General features: G+C 36.3%; 1 protein-coding gene across 3 annotated transcripts in view; it reads right to left on the reverse strand.

Moving 5' to 3' along the window:
* WDR27 (WD repeat domain 27) overlaps positions 1 to 18007 on the reverse strand; it is a 397567-nt gene that overhangs the window by 176802 nt on the left and 202758 nt on the right. For 2 of the 3 annotated variants that reach the window (XM_058289718.2, XM_058289717.2), the window contains one exon: positions 10739 to 10837. In XM_058289718.2, coding sequence (XP_058145701.1) covers positions 10739 to 10837 — 99 coding nt within the window. Of the gene's footprint in view, positions 1 to 10738; positions 10838 to 17063; positions 17518 to 18007 lie in introns of those variants that run through there. The other variant, XM_058289719.2, reaches the window with a different exon arrangement.

Raw genomic sequence — 18007 nt, forward strand, 5'->3', positions numbered from 1 at the left:
GGGAATATGGGTGAACATGGGGCTGCCATGTCTGAAAAGGTGGCTCTGCTTCATGCTTCCCCCCACCACCACAAGCACAGGAAGGTCTTCCTTGGGACTTAACTTTCAGCCTGGACTCCAAAATGGAGGAGGTACTTGTGATGGTTTGAAGCTGTATGGACCCCAGAAGAGTATATTCTTAAAGTTAATCCATTTCTGTGGGTGTGGACCCATTGTAAGTAGGTTCTTTTGATGAATAGGATCTTAAGTTAAGATGTGACCCACCTCATTCAGGGTGGGTCTTAATCCTCTTCTGGGTGCCCTTTATTATAGAATGAAATTCAGACCAAGAGAGAGAAAGCCATGGAACCAAGAAGCTAGAAGCAGTGAAATCCAGGAAGAGACCAGCAGATGTCACCATGATCCTTGACATGTGACAAAGAAGTCCAAGATCAGCAGCCAGTCTTCAGGAAGAAGGTATCGTCTTGATGAAGCCTTGTTTTGGACACTTTCATGGCCTCAGAACTGTAAGCTTGGAAGCTAATAAATCCCCACTGCAGAAGCCAACCCATTTCTGGTATTTTGCTCTTGGCAGCCCCACAGATTAGAACAGCATCTGAAACAGACTCAACCTTGATCCTCGGACTAGATTAGGGCTGCAGACTGAGTATTGCTACAAGGCCTGGACATTGGAGGGATTTTTGTAATGAAGCAAAACCCAGCCAAAATTTAAAAATACTATAAAAAAGGGTGTTTCAAGACTGGAACTCATACATTCTTCAAAATGTATTGAGTACTTGTACTTGGCACATTCAAAGAAGAAGAAAGATGTAAAGATGAACAATTTTTCTCATGGTGTTTGAAATGAGTACAGAAAAAAAATATGAAAACTAGTTAAATGAAGAGTTAAATAGCTATTTTATGTGGATGCAAACTGGATTAATTGATTGCAAAGAAAAAAGACCCTCACAAATTTGCTTTTTTTAAAAAAAAAAAAAGGAGTTACTGTGAAGTAGCAAGAGGGATTAATAATAAAGAATAAGGAAACAAGGTCCCTCATTACATGAAGCTTATATTCCAATGGGAGACACAGCCAACAAACAAGCTGAAGTAAAGCCAGATAATTTCATATGGGGTCAAGCACTGTGAAGAAGATAAAAAGTAATGTGAAAAAAGCAATTGAGGCGAAAGGAGACAATTGATTTAGATTAGGGACTCAGGTAAGGTCTTTCTGAAAAAATTACACTGAATAAGTGATAAGAATTATATAAGAGCCAGGCATGTCAAGAGCTGGAGGCAGAATATTCCAGTCAGAGAAACAGGGAAGACAATGACTTCTAGGCAAACTAAGAAGTGAAGGCTTAAATCATACAGAGTTCTATTTGGGTTGACTGTAAAATATCAATTATGGATGGTGGTGATAGTAACACAACATTAGGAACAACATTAACAGCATTGAGTTATATAATTGAATGCAGTTTAAAAAGAAAATTTTAGGTAGTGTACATGTTACTAAAATAAAAAAAAATTTTTTTTAAACCACAGGACTGTGCAACACAAGCAGTGAACCCTTTTGCAAATGATGGACTACAGTTAAAAGAACAATTATTAAAATATTCTTTGATGAATTTTACAACTGTACCACACTAATGCAAGATGTTAATAATAGGGTGGTAGATGGGAAGTCTGTATTTTATGCATGATTTTTTTCAGTAAACCTACAACTTCTCTATTACAAAAATGCCTAAATATTAATTATTAATTTTTTAAAAAACAATGGTGCCCTTGAGTTATTCCAAACATCTGTTGGAAGCAAGGTTATCTGATATAAACATGAGAGGAGGGGCAGTGGGCAGAGGGAAGTCCTCATTAATGAGCAGGTGTAAAAGAAGCAGAGAATATAAGCATTCCTATGTACTAGTGCATAAATGGGGGATGCCCGAAGAAGAAGAAATACAAATAAAGCCTGGGGTTGGTCAGGGGAAGTACCATTTGAGCTGAGGGCGTTCATTCACTCATAATGCCTACCAGCAGCCAGCCACAGCACAGGTCTACATGCAAACACTTGTTCATGCGGCACCAATGGAACTTTCCAGAATGCAGATATCCCCAAATCTATCACTGCCAAGCTTAAAACCTCTCAATAGCTTCCCATGCATCCTTTCAGTAAGACTGGAAATCTAACCACAGTGGTGTTCTCTACAGCCCAATGTGCAGCTATTGGACCTATTTAAATGGCACATTATCACCTCAAGGTCTCCACACGAGCCATTCCCTCTGACCGGAACTTTCCCTCAAGTCTTTCTCTAGAGAATCCCTAATCACCCTATAAACTTCGGTTTAAATTTCTGGTAGCTATAAAAACAACACAATCTTTTCACAATGCTACAATGATAAGAGCCAATGCTGCCAAGAGGGCAAAACAAGAAGGTAAAATGTGTCACCCTTGTGGGAAAAAGTTCATGTGCTTTGATCCAGTAATTCCTTCTCTAAAGAAATAAAGCATAAATGTAGCTGAAGAGCTATGTATAGCGATTCCTATCTATTTATAATAAAAATTAGAAATATTACGGTATTATAGAGTCCTCATATGGTACATGTTATTAAAATATATTAAATGAACAAGTTTAAGAGTGTGGACAAAGGCTGACAATAAAATGCTGGACAAAAGAATAGGATACAGATCTATGTATACAGTATGATTATGGATAGGAAGGAAGGAAGAAGTGGACAGAAAGAGAAGAAGAGACATGCATTTTTATAGGAAGGAAATGCACCAAATTACTACTTGTGGTTATCTCTGTATAGAGGTTGGGGAGGGCATGTTATATTCTTTTTTATAGAAATTTCTATCTTCTAAACTTTCTAAACTGAGAGCTTATGTTATGATCCTAAAATGAAAATGCTTTTTCAATAAATAAAGTTTATCCTTTAAGGCTTAACTTCATCATCTCGTTCATGGAATCACTTATATTTCCACATCAACACAGCCCCCTTCCTCTATAACCCTGGCTGTTACCATCCTGGCATGACCTTCAATATTAATGACCTTACATTGTAGTTAAAACTATAAGTAAGTGTTTGTTGAATTGACTTAAATAGCATTTGAGTCATGTCTGTCACTAGAGCACTGGATCCATGAAGGGCATAACTGTATTTTATCTTCTTTATAACCCCTTCATCCCAAAGCTGACAAACACAGTGGCTTGCAGAGTAAAGAAATATCTGGGAGAAAGGAAGGGAAGGAAGGAAGGGTGCCAGGAAAGAGGAACCGTCGATGCCGTGATAAACATTTTTCAACAAATATAAATGCATACTTGTCTGATTGCTCCTCAATAATAAATTGTTAGTAGAGGAAAATCTTGCTCAAAGGATATGCATTTTCAAAGATTTTTTATATATATTGCCCAACTGCCCTTCAAAATGGCTGCAAAAGTTTATTCTTCTGTACTAGTTTTTCTGTGGCTGCTGCAACAAATGACCACAAACTTGGTGGCTTAAAACAACAGAAATCAGGAAGCGGCTGTGGCTCAAGCAACTGAGCTCTCACCTACTATATGGAGGACCCCAGTTTGATTCCCGGGACCGCCTGGTGAAAAAAGAAAACAGGCGTCCCAGACTTGCACATCGTGGAGAAGCACAGGCCCCCACACAGCAAAACAATGCACCAAAAAAGATGATGATGCAACCAACTAGAAAGAAAAAACAACAGAAATGGATTCTCTCACAGTTCTGGAGGCAGGAAGTCCAAAATCAGCTTCACTGGAGAGAAATGAAGGTGCAGGCAGGACAGGGAGCTGGCCTCCCTTCCCTCTTCCAGCTTAAAGGGACCGCTGGCATCCCCGGGTCTGTGGCTGAATCACCCAGTCTCTACCTCCATCTTCAGACTACCTGCTCCTCTTCTGTGTCAATTCACCCACAGATTCGCTCTCCTAAGGACACTTTCATTTAAGGTACCATCTGGGCACTACCCCATTCATCAAGGATGATCCTTCCATCTCAAGATCCTTAACTTAACTGCTTCAGCAAAGACCCTTTCCTCAAAGAAGGCAACTTTTACAATTCCAGGGATTGCGAGTTAGAACTTGGCATCTCTGGAGGCCTTTATTCAGCCGACTATAGCTCTCATCAGTAATTCTTGCATTTTAAGATCCCCATACCTCTGCCAATCTTTCAGACAGACACCAAAAGTCATGCTGTTATATTAATATGAATTTCTTTAATTATAAGTTGGCTGGGCAGGTTTCCACATATTTGTTTCCATTTTGTCGGAGTTACCTGTTTTGACCTCAAAAGAAAATATTGATAATGGGCTATACCTCTCATGGTGTTTAGTTCATTTGAACTACCCAGCTTTTCCCTGAGGAACTTTCTGAGTACACTGTTTTAATTAAAATAGCCAACTAAGAGAGATATTTATTTCCCCAGACATCTCTTCCAGTTGTATCAATTGGGCTGTGGCAATTCTACAACTAAATTCTTCTGGCATTTGAGATCCACTAGCATCTAAGTATGTGATTTCAGAGGCAAAGTGTATTGGTAAAGTAAAGATAACTTATTATAGGCTTCCTCAAACAAAAAAAAAAAAAACCGAAACAATGGTGAAAGCTTCCAAATCTACCCTTCCAAAAAAATAACATTTATCAAATTGTTTCTCTCATGTTTAAAATTAGCTGTAATTGAATAGGGATGCCAGGTAATTTTGGTTGTTTCTAGCCAAATGATGAGAGTATGTTTGTGTCCACTATTATCTGAAAAATAAAGTGTTTATCAGAAGACAGAAAAAGTTATTATCAGAGGAATTTAAATATTAGAGTAATTCACGTTTGCCATCATACTGTGGCTGTCAGAATAAGGGCCCCTAAAGTTGTCCATGTCTAATTCCAGGAAGCTGTGAATATGTTATCTTACATGGCAAAAGAGAATTTGCAGATATGATTAAGTTAAGGACTCTGAGATGGGGAAATTATCCTGGATCATCTGCATATAATCATGAGAGTACAAATTAATGACAATGGTCCTCAAAATGCAAGAAGGAAGTAGAGGGAAGTGGATGTGGCTCATGCGATTGGGCTCCCATCTACTATACTGGAGGTCCAGGGTTCAATTCCAGGGCCTCCTGGTGAAGGCAAGCTGGCCCACACAGGAGAGCTGGTGCGGCAAAATGACGCAACAAAGAGACAGAGAAGAAGCAGTAAGAAATGCAGTAGACCAGGGGGCTGAGGTGACGCAAGAGATTGAGCCCCTCTCTCCCACTCCAGAAGGTCCCAGGACTGGTTCCCAGTGCTGCTAAAGAGAAGACAAGCAGACACAGAAGAACACAGAAGAATAGCGAATGGACACAGAGAGCGGACAGCAAGCACAAAACAGCAAGGGGTGGGGGCAGGAGAAATAAATAAATAAACAAAATCTTAAAAAAGAGAGAGAGAAGTAGAAGAAGTCAGAGAGATATACTGTGAGATGAACTCAACTGAACAGGATACTGGCTTTGAACTCGTAGGAAGAAGCCACCAGCCAAGGAATGCAGGCAACCTCTAAAAGCTGGAAAAGAACATGAAAATGAATTCTCCCCTAGAACTTCCAAGAAGGAACGCAGGACCTCTTACACCTTGACTTTAGCCCTACAGAACTACAGGATAATAAATTTGAGTTGTTTCCGGTAATTTGTTATAGCGGCCATAGGAAACTAATATATATACCAAAAAAAAAGCAGTAGCTGTAAAAACTTTTCAAACCACCAGAGCATTTTTAGGGGGAAAAAATGGTGAGCATTTTGAGATATTAAGATGAAAAGTGCTATTTACCTGCGAGAAAATAATATAATACTTTTATACCAGTGCCCAAATGTCATCTCGAATCAAAGGTCTATGTAAAATTTGCCTTTTCATTCACATCTAAATCTAGGCCATGACTTGGGATGTTAATAAAATAAAATGTAGTTTATCTTCAAGACAGCAGAGAGCCCTGGAAGCAGACAGGATAGCCCTATTTCATTAGTGCAAGCATAGCAGGTAATTTTGATAGGTACCTAGAACCAGAGCATCTATTCATTGCGTTGCAAAACAACCCAATATAGAATTTTTTACTTCAATTTCAAAAATAGTTTTTACATGCATACTTAAATGTAAATGGCAAAACCAATGTATTTTAGCCCATTACAAATTTGTTCAGCACTTAACAGATTTCCCGTTAGAAGCAGCAGAGTAGAGTGAAAAGTACATGGGTTTTGAAGTCATAAAAGGAATATGTTCAAATCTCAGTTCTGGCACATATTAACTGTGTGACCACATATAAAATCCTTAATCTGAGTCTCAATATTGCCATCCATAAAAATGGCTATAATAATGTCTAGAGACAAGGTTATTGGCAAGAATGAGAGACAAATATATGTGAAGGGCCTAGCACAGAAACCAGCCCTTGGGAGAAATTCGACAATAGCTTTTACCATTATTTTATATTATATCATTTGTTTACCAAATGACCTTGTAAAATTCACATGACAATGCTGTAAGGATCATTTTATATCTCAAAATACAGGTTCAGGGTGATTAAAAGGTTTCTATAGGGGAGTGGACGTGGCTCAAGTGGTTGAGCTCCCACCTCCCACATGGAAGTTCCTGGGTTCAGTTCCGTGCCTCCTGAATAAACAAACAAGCAAAACAGACAAAAAAAAACAACTCAGGGGAACTGATATGGCTCAGTGGTTGAGCACTGGCTTCCCACATACGAGGTCCCAGGTTCAATCCCTGGCCCTGGTACCATAAGAAGGTAAAATAAAATAAAAAATAAAATGTTTCTACAGTCCAACAGCTAATATATGTTTTTTTCCATTTCATACATAATATAAAGCACTTCTGTATAAAATAAGAAGACTTTCTGAAAATCCAAGTAGCGTTTACTGTGCTTCGAGTTCCTTAAGGAACATTTCTTTGCAACTGCTCTTTATAAACAGTGATACCCAGCAGCCTGAGCTTATACGGCTTAGCCAAAGGAGTTTCTGTCTGTAACATCAAGGATTGTAGGACTGGCATGAGTCACAATCCTGTTTCCATAACTGACTATTCCACCAGCAAATAAAAAGTATAAAAGTGGTCAATATCGAATTGGCCATTCCTAAAATCTGCTTGCTCCTCATGGAGGAAATTAGACCTGCTTTTCAACTGATTCAAAAGGAAATGCATTCATTTTTAGATAGAAGATCTAATAATCTTAAGGCCATACTATAGTGATAGTAGGGAAGAATGTTTTTAAAAATCAATCAAAACTATCATAACAGATTATTTTAAATACCTGGAAAACTGTGACTTTGGAGGTATTTATTATTTATTTATTAGATAATTTATTATTTATTATTAGAATGCTTCAGTCAAATTTATTCATAGAGACAGAAAGAGACAGAGGGAGACAGACAGAAAAAGAGCAAGAACTCTAGCCTATCAGAACCTAAATGAAAACTGATCCGCAATCTATAAAATTCTAAGCAGTTAATTAACAGAGAAAATAGTAAGCCCCCATAGTGTCATCTGGACTACATGCTCTCATCATTACATTCTCACTGTCCCACTATTTCTCTTATTACCAAAACTGATTGAGAAACTCAGGTACAATCGCAAGGAAAACACTACCAATAGTTGTAGTATGTACTTTTAATATTTGACAAGAGTTGTCCATGTTCAGTTTGTGTGTTCATATATGTATGGAGTTATACAAAGTAAACTATGCTTCCTAAGAGAATACTATCTTTCTTTCAAACAGCAGCAACCTCAGGAGATCAACATAGTAAACATAATCTAAACTCCAGATCTGTTGATACCCCATGTAAGAAGTTTATAATGCTCAAATCAGATTTGATTCAGTTGCTAATCTGGGATAATAATTTTGAAGTCAAGCTCTCCTTTTTCACTAAATCATGTAACATATGTTAAGGTCCATGTCAGGTAATTTTTAAATCTTCACAGGCTACAACCTATTAACAATATCCTCTGAATACTCCACACATAAAAATATAATGCAAGACACTAACAATGAAGTATTTGGGAAAATGCAAGGGAAATGTTAACATTTTTGTTTATTCATTAAATGATCTACTTATTCCTTTATTTAAATCGCTTTACTTATTATATATTCATGCAGCTTTAAAAACTCACATACTATCTTAAAGCACACACAGGAAGGCTTCAACAAATATTGACAGAAAGTGAATGTATTTGTAGCAGTTTGATATGGTTATGAATTCCAAAAATAGATATTGGATTATGTTTGTAATCTGGTCTGTACCTGGGCATTATTAAATTATGATTAGGGCTTTGACTGGGCCACGTCATTAGGGTGTTGAGCCCCCACCCCTTTGTGGGTGGGGACTCACAGATAAAAGACATGGCAAAGGACAGAGTCAGGTATTATTCATGTCGGAGTTTGACACTGAAGCCTTAAGTTGGAGCCAGGAGAACACTGAGGAATGGAGATGGCTCCTTAGACACAGCAGGGAGAGACAGAGCTGTTTGCCTGATAGTCTACAGCTGACCTTGTGGAGAGAGGCAGAGCCTACAGAGCCTCATAGTCTGCAGTGACCTTGTGGAGAAAACAGAGGACCTGAGCCCAGAGAAAAGCAAGAGCCTGGAAGGAAGGAACCCAGGAAGCCTGAATCCTCCCAGACGTCAGCAGCCATCTTGCTCTAACACATGAAAATAGACTTTAGTGAAGGAAGTAACCTATGCTTTATGGCCTGGTATCTGTAAGTTCCTACACCAAATAAATATCCTCTATAAAAACCAACCAATTTCTGGTATTTTGCATCAGCAACTCTTTGACTGACTAATACAGTATTTTCTCAAAGGACTATTTAAAAATAAAACCTTATTTTATATTCATATACACTATGTAAATATTAGTTATCAAAACAATTCAAATTTTGTCCAAAAAATATATCTCAGGGATAGGAATGGTAGATAAAAACCCCAAGTGCCAATCAAAGAAGTCTGTACATTACTCCAGAGTCATGAAACCATGAGACTTGTGCCCAACAAACTTCACAGGCTGATTTACATATGTTGTCCCTTTGTTCCAGTAAACAAACAAAAGTTCCATAAATTCTAATACTTTGGCAGCTAAATACTACCTGAATTAAGTCATAAGCAATTACAACAAAGATATACTTCACAAACCTGGGGATTTGTGTACACACTGGGGATCTGTGTACACACATTAAAAAGCAGTTGCTGAGCAACCTAACAGAACTGTATGAATATTTACCTCCTTTATTGGTCAAAAATAATCAGAGTTAGGTATCACAAAGTCTATTTCTTTTCCTATCTGGTTGCTTTGCCACACGGGGGCCTGTGCCTCTCTGCACTGTGCCGAGATCACCTGTGCTGTGCAGGTCTGGGATACCTTTTTCCTTTTTACCAGGAGGTCCGGGGATCGAACCCAGGTCCTCCATAGGGTAAATGGGAGCTCAATTGCTTGAGCCGCAGCCGCTTCCCACAAAGTGAAATTTGTTAACATCTGAAATTGGGCTTAGCTCTGATTGACTTCCAAGTCTTGTCTTCATCCAACCTAGTCAGATTAACCAGAGCTCACTAGAAAGTGGGATTCAGAGAAAGCATCAAAATACTAGAAGTTACAAGTTATAATTTAAAATTGGAGTCATATCAGTATCAGTATTCCAAATACTATATATGGGATTCCACCTATTTTTATAGATAGGTACACAGATTGTATACAACTGGCATTTGTTCACCTGTGTATTGCTCTGAAAACTAGTGACAATTTGTGCCTATAGTCTATACTTGTACATGGTGAGAGGTAGGGATCCAAATTCTTTCTTTTACATGCCATCAGCAGTGGACTAAAAATTAATTATTAATTAATTAATCATGGCAAATATGGAATTATTATAAACCTTTGAAATAGTAGTGCAGACAGAATCCCTTTATTAAATGACATGACAAGATTTTTTACTCATTTTTCAAGAGTAAATATTCATTGAAGGTTAACTACGTGCCAGGGACTTTAACACGCTCTTGACTGCAAAAATATAGTTTAGTGAACAATGGTATATTTCCACTTACACACAAAAAAAATACATATTCATACACACATACACACTATACACAGAGCAGATTAAAGCATGCAATATTATTTTCCAAATCAAGGCCTCAAACTTAAAGAGACAAAACGAAGTCGATATTCCCAAATATTCAAGATTAATAAATATTTAAACATTTTTACAACTTCTATAAAATATTTCCCTCTATATTAATAATATAAGGCCATTTATTAGTCTATACTATTGATTTACAATGGATATTAATTTCATTTTATCTTTTCTCCTAAATAAGAAACTGCTTAAAATTTTTGTGGTCTTCTTTCTACGTTACATATTCCTTTCACAGTAACTTTTAAAATCCTGTTTTACTTGCTCTGGTCCTTGCTTTCTCCCTTCAAGTTTAACTACAGTAGTCATATATAGTCCTAGATATAAACATATTTGCTATGGAAATTTCCTTTTTTTTTCCATATTTCGGTTAGATCAAATGTACCTAGGCACTGAATGATGAGTATTTTATTATAAAAGAGAACATAATAGAGTTCTCTTTCTCCTAAATAAAGGTTTATTTCCTAAATTCTCTTCCCTACACTCCATGAAAACTGATAAGTGATTTTTAAAAGTTTCACCAAAATCAAGTCTGAAAGGTACAAAAGTCTGATATGAAAATATGGAATGGTAGTACCCCTAACAAACACAGTAAAACTGTACCTGAGATGCCGTTGGGCTAAAGGCCACACTGGTGACTGTGTCTGTGTGCCCTGCCAATTTGTGGAAATACGTACTTGAACCCATGTCATACACATAAGCCTAAAAGACAAAAATGAACAAGTGTTTTGGGTTAAAATAGTCAATCATCAACCACAGATTATGCAAAATAAAATTATATTCTGTAGCTAAACAAGTGTCATAGCAACAATTGACATAATTGACAAAACATCATTTAAGTCATAGAATTAAATTTATGAAATATCTATCTTCTTTTCCCTTTATGATTTTTTAACATCTTAACCCATTTGTATCATATTTTCTATTTCCCATACTCCATGAAAAGTTTTAAATATTTGTTCATATTTTTATGGCTAACACTAAAAAGAGTACAGATCTGCAATCCAACTTTACCTTGAAATCCCAAAATGAGGGGAAAGTGAGATTTTATTGTCCTTTCCCATAAATTTAAGAAAGTACTACAAGTATCTTACTTCCCATCATCAGTTTAGAGCTTGAGCAATTCAAATAGATTTTTTTCTCTATCTATTGATAAAAATAAGATTAAAAACTTAGGTTCCTGTCTAATTGTGTTACCATATGAAAAACAGATGAAAATATGACAGAGTTGCCCTCAAATGCCTCATTTTAGGGGCAAAATCTATTATCAGGATACTGTCTTGATGGAATATAAGAGATAGAAGACTCATTCTAGTCATTAAGGAACAAAATGTGATAAGTGTTTTTTGAGGTCTACTAATAATAAAGAGAAATGTCACACTGAAAAAAGGAGAAAGACTTTAAAGGAGATTCCTATCCCCACAAAGAAAATATTTTAGAGAGCGGACGTAGGTCCACTCCCAGGTTCAATCCCTGGTACCTCCTAAAAACAAAACAAACAACAGCAACAAAAACAACAATTTGGGGGTGCCAGTGTAACTCAGTGGTTGAACGCCAGCCTCCTACATATGAAGTCCCAGGTTCAATCTCCAGCCCCAGTCCCTCAAAAAATTTATACACATTTTTACTTTAAGAATGAATCCCTCAAAGGGGGACGTCCCACTGTCAATGGCTAAAGAGTTGTTTTGAAATAAAGTCCACAAATAGATTTTTAATATATTTTGAAGGAAAGTGAAGCAATAAAGTCTTTGCCTTTCTTTTCCCCTTCCACTCTAACACATGTTTATTTGAAAAGTTACTTTCAATGTATACATTTACTTAACTCTACAAGTCCACATGCATTTCCAGGTATAAGGTTGGAAACAAGGCCTGAAAATCTTCGTTTCTGACAAGTTCCCAAAGGATGCTGCAGCCGCTGGTCAGAGGTCCACACTTTGAGGACCAGTGAGCTAAAGTAACCATAACATTTGCACAGTTTATAAAACACTTGACATTTTTTGCATAATATTTACAGTTGCCAGGTGGCAGACTTGGCCCAGTGGTTAGGGCGTCCGCCTACCACATGGGAGGTCCGCAGTTCAAACCCCGGGCCTCCTTGACCCGTGTGCAGCTGTCCCATGCGCAGTGCTAATGCGCGCAAAGAGTGCCGTGCCACACAGGGGTGTCCCCGCATAAGGGAGCCCCACGCGCAAGGAGTGCGCCCCATAAGGAGAGCTGTCCAGTGCGAAAGAAAGTGCAGCCTGCCCAGGAATGGCGCCACACAGACGGAGAGCTGACACAACAAGATGACGCAGCAAAAAGAGACACAGATTCCCGTGCCACTGACAACAACAGAAGCGGACAAAGAAGACGCAGCAAAGTGACACAGAGAACAGACAACTGGAGCAGTGGGGGGGCTGGGGAGAGAAATAAATAAATCTTTAAAAAAATATATTTACAATTGCCTATAGTATGTTCATGTGAAATTATTAATATCCCCATTTTATTTTTTAATAAAATTTTATTGAAGTGTATTATTCATACATGCATATACATAGACAATAAGTGTATAGTAAAAGTTGTGAACTTACAAAACAAACATGCATAACATCATACAGAGTTCCCATACATTGCCCCACCACTAACACTTTGCATTTTTGTGAAACATTTGTTACAAACTACGAAAGAGCATCATCAAAATATTACTACTATCGCTCACATCTTACATTTGGTGCATTTTCCCCCAACCCACCCAATTACTAACACTCTGCATTAGTATCATAATTTGCTATAGTTCATGAGAGAACGTTCTCACATTTAGTCTGTTAACCACAGTTCATCTTCCACCACTGGACTCCCTGTGTTATAGTCCCATGTTTTGTACAATCCATTCAAAGTCACGGAGAGCTGACACAAGATGACACAACAAAAAGAAACACAGATTCCTGGTGCCGCTGATAAGGATAGAAGTGAATGGACACAGAGAGCAGACAACTGGGGGGGAGGGAGTGGGGAAGGGGAGAGAAATAAATAAAAATCTTAAAAACAACAACAACAAAGTGTACACTCTGTGGCTCTCATTTTCATCATGGAATTGTGCTCTCATCACCTCCATCAATTTTAGTATGTTTTCATTACTGCAAAAAGGAGAAATCCCATAACCCCTTATAACTCTCCGTAGCTGTCTCTTAGAATTGATATAATACCTTCTTTGTCATTGCTGCAAAAATATTACAACATTACTCTTAATTATTGAAGAAACTATGACGGATAGAGTAAGTTACTAGTATGGCCATCAAGTATAAATACTGAGATTCTAAACTGGTTTTCCTGACTCTAAATTTTTGCTTTCCATTTTACATTCTGCTAAGGATAATGTCCATACACAAAACACTCAAGACATCTTCAAATTCCCGCCTAATTGCATATGTGTTTCAAAAACTATGTTTGATTCTTTCACAAGTATTTATTCTAGAGTGTCTTAATTAGTGATTCCTTGATTAATTTTAGAGGATTTCTCAAGATTCAAGACTCTCCTCTTGTCTGTGGTTTAGATTTTAAGTGCTTAAAGGAAATAAAAATGAATATAGCTCTTTTATACCAGTTTTTTCCTAATTATAAAATTTAAAATTCAATATTAATAGCAAATACTTATTGAACACTAATTTTTTGCCAGGCACTCAGCCAAGAATTACATGAATTTGTTCATGTAATCCTCTCCACAACCCTAGAAAGGAAATACTATTATTGTCCCAATGCGAAACACAAGGAAACTCTGGCTTAGAATGCTAGATAATTTTCCAAGGTCACGCACCTAGCTACCAAATGTTTGACACTACAGCTGCATTTTTTCAGAATCTAAGTCCTAACCTACATACTCAGCTTACTTTATTGTACCTTTTATCTAATTCTGCATATATTTCATATCATTCATTTGCTGTGGTTTACCATTTGTCTTTCTAATTGTATTTTATATGTGCACATGTGTGAGTTTGCCAACTACTTGGTCCTAAATTGTTAAAATGGTACAACCACTGTTTGAGAGTTCCCCAAAAAAGTTATGTGCTTCTGATTCAGGAATGTCACTCCTTAGTATTTACTCGAGAGAAGTAAAAACATATGTCCATAAAAAGACTTGTACAAAAAAACATTCCTAGCAACTTTATTCGTAAATGTTAAATATACAATTTTATGACGTCTAGGTAAATTATACTTCAATAAAAACTATGATTAACAAGAGAAATACATTGCGATAACACATGCATGCATGTACATCCACACATTCCAAGTTATTGAGGGAAAGGAGAAACAGGTTTCTAATCATCTTTTGCTGTCTCCATGATGCAGCTTAGAGGAATCAAAATTCACCAGATCCTTACACCGAGAGGAAACAGATACCATGACCTGAGAAAAAGATATCATAGGAAAATAACACATTCACGTCTGTATACACTAAGTTTAAGATGCCAGCAAAGTCTACAGATGATGTGCAGCAGCTGTTTTATATTCAGGAAATAGGAAAGAGTTAGGATCAGAGATAATTTGACATCTGTTTGACTTGTGAGCTAAGGGCAAAGCTGAAACCACGAAAGGGGATTGAATTCACAACAGAAGATAAAATGACACCTTAACATGGCAAAAGATGGCGAGGTACATTTTATTTAAGAAAGAGGGGTTTTGTTTTGTTCTTTCTACATGGAACTGTATTAGATGAAACACAGCTTTTAGCCAGAAGGTCCTCAAGGTAAGTAAACTCTGAACATGACAACTTTACAATATAAAAACAGTAATTCACAGCTCCAAATGTCAAAAGTATTTTTATTAGATAGCACATTTCATAAGCCGTTTTCTACACAATGGCAATAAAAAATACAAAAGGATAACATGTACCCTGTATTATACAGTGGAATAATGAGAATTTTGCCAATGATTCAATACAATTATAAGCCATGTGGATTATAAAAGATTTTAATTAGAAGTGATATTAATTATTTGATTCATGATGCACCTTCTCCCAGTCAAATTGAAAGAAGCTGTATCTAAACCATATTAAGAAACAAATGGGATTTGAAACAAAACTTAAATAAATCATACTCCAAAGCTAAATTAATAAAGACTGAGAAAAGGGATGAAAAAAAAAAAGAAGCAATATTTTTTCAGGCAAAGGATGGGGATGTGGCACCAAACCACATGGGTGCTGGAATAATGCTTTACTCTTCAAAATTATTTTCACAAAAATTGTAAGGAACCGAGTGTACTAATAAAACGATAAATGTTTTTGAACTAGGACTAGTCTGGTTCATTACAACTATGTTGTAATTCTGCTGAACCATATCTGTGAAGGTGAAATTTCTTTCTCTTCTTTTGTCTTACAGAGTTCTTAACATGCGTCTTTCATTTCCCTCTATCCAAATTATCCCCAAAGAAGAAAAGGGGAAAAGAATTGCAAACAGAAGTTAATTCCATATTTGTGAAACTCCGTAATAGTAGTGATATTGTCCACAGGGGAATCAACTATCATGTCATGGTCATTTATTTGCTTGGTAAAATATTTCCAGACCTCACATTTACTCTGGACTGGACACATTTATTCAGATCACTGAATTTTTAGTTTATTAAAAAAAAAAAATAGGCTTTTCTCAGAAGAGCAATGTTCAAGATTTAATAAAGAGGCTTATTTTAAATCACAGTAAGACAAAACCAGTGCCAATTTCCAATAGAAAAAGTAAACTCCCGTTTAGAAAATCCCGGATTTGGGCATGCCAAGTCATTTGGGAACCACCAATCAAACTGGATATCGATGACATTGCTCTGGGTTTCTCTTTTTCTTGTCAGTCCCCAGCCAGGTCTGGCAAAAGGGAATCATGGTGGACCAGTCAGGAACTCTGCCCTTTTTCCTTATAATTTCTTGCAAAGACAGTAAAATAGAAAACTGTCTACTGGTCTAACCATTAGACAATATGGTAGAAGTAGATTTAATAGCCTTGGAATAAACATTATATCAACTTTATTTTTAATAAAAGACTGGGGTGGTTTTTTTTCAGCATCTTTGGATCTGCAATCAATTATTTTATTTAGTCATCTTTAAACATTCATTAGTTCATTCATTCGTTTCTGCTTTCTTCGAAAATATGTTATAATTAAACATCAGAGAGATCTGGCAAAAGAGTACTTTACTTCAATCCACAACTTTGGCATTATCATGATAAAGATATCTTTCTAAATATGAATATTAAAATAATATTATAAATGAAACCACAAACATGTTTTAATTTAGCCTTACAATAGACATCATTAGTGTACTCGTACAGATGAAGAAACTAAAGCTCATAAACAATAAGCAAATTTCCAGATTCACAAAGCAGAACAGGATTGACCCCAGCCAGTTATGCTAACCAGCATGTGCTACAATTTCCAGTACATGACATGCTTTGGTGATGTGGGCAAAGAGAGGGAATAACTTAATGGAAAAATCAAGGCCATCAGTTTCTATTTTTGTTTCCAATATCTATGCTTTCAATTTTTTCTGTTTTGAAAATTTTTAAATGTTTGCAAAGTACAGAGTTGTGTATTGAGCCCCATACGTCATCAAAAACATTAATAAGTTTGTCATGCTTGCTTCAACTACCACACCCTTTTCTTATTTTTAGTTTTTGTTGTGAAGTATGAGGTATTTGAAACAGATTAGACAGATTATATCATTTTACCTCCTATGTATTTTTTAAGTATCTTTAAAAATATCGGTATTTTTTAACCTAACTACACTGCTACTTTCATACCTAACTAAAATAAAAATAACTCATCTAATACGGTCATATACATTCCCTAATTTTCTCAAATGTCTTTTTATAGTTATTTTGTGTAAATCAGGATCCATACAAAATTCATACATTGGTGTTATGTCTCTCAAGTCACTTTTGTTTTTGCAGCAATTCTGCCTCTCTTTGTCTTTTATTTTTTGTTTTCAAGCCATAGACTTGTAGGAGGGACTGCATCTGTTGTCCGGTAGAAACATTCCATATTCAGGATTTGTCTGTTTGCTTTCTTGTGTTGTCCTTCAGCTTGTGCTATTATCCTGTGCATTTTCTATAAGCTAAAAATTTTTGCTAAAATCTCATCATATCCAAGTTCAGTTTTTTAATAAAAAATATTCTGTATGTGGGTGTTGTTGTATACCTCAAGATGAATCATATTTGAAAGCGCATAATGTCTAAATTGCTCCACACTTAGTGATGATAAAGTTGGCCAGATTTAAGTTGTGACATCATGATTCTCCATTGGAATATTTTCTATCACGTTTTATCTATGGTTTCACCCATTGATAACATTTTTCTAAATCAATCACTTCCTTTGGGCCGGTTATTTTCTAAATATGTCATTCATTCCACTTGTCTGGAATTTTCCTTTAAAAAATAAACAAACAGGATATATGATTAACTTGAAATATAGTCCAAACAGAAAAGGCAAGATAAATGCATAGCTCTTTCCATTTAAAAGGCACTCGTCTGAGTAAGGAATTGACAGCCTAGTTATCTACAAATGGAGAACAGAGAGGCTTTGTTTTATATTTGTTTTCATTTTGTTTTTATTGTTTCTTCTTTGGAATATCATTTTTAAAATCATGGGATTTTAGATATCCAGTGTTTCAAAATCAATTACAGACATTATTTTTTTGATGCTTAATAAAAAGAAGATGCCTCCTACGTACTATTACATGTCTATATTATATGACTCCATTACTCCAATTTCTTCCTTCTTTTCGGACCAAGATGTCCTTGGCTCATCTTTTACTCTTCCTGCCAAAGACCTGAAACCAACCACTCATAGAAAGAACTCTGTTTTCTATTAGTGGAGAATGGCATTGAAAGACTAAGATGAGGGAACTAAGGATGA

The sequence above is a fragment of the Dasypus novemcinctus genome, chromosome 28 (assembly GCF_030445035.2).
Source record: "Dasypus novemcinctus isolate mDasNov1 chromosome 28, mDasNov1.1.hap2, whole genome shotgun sequence".
Taxonomy (NCBI): Eukaryota; Metazoa; Chordata; class Mammalia; order Cingulata; family Dasypodidae; genus Dasypus; species Dasypus novemcinctus.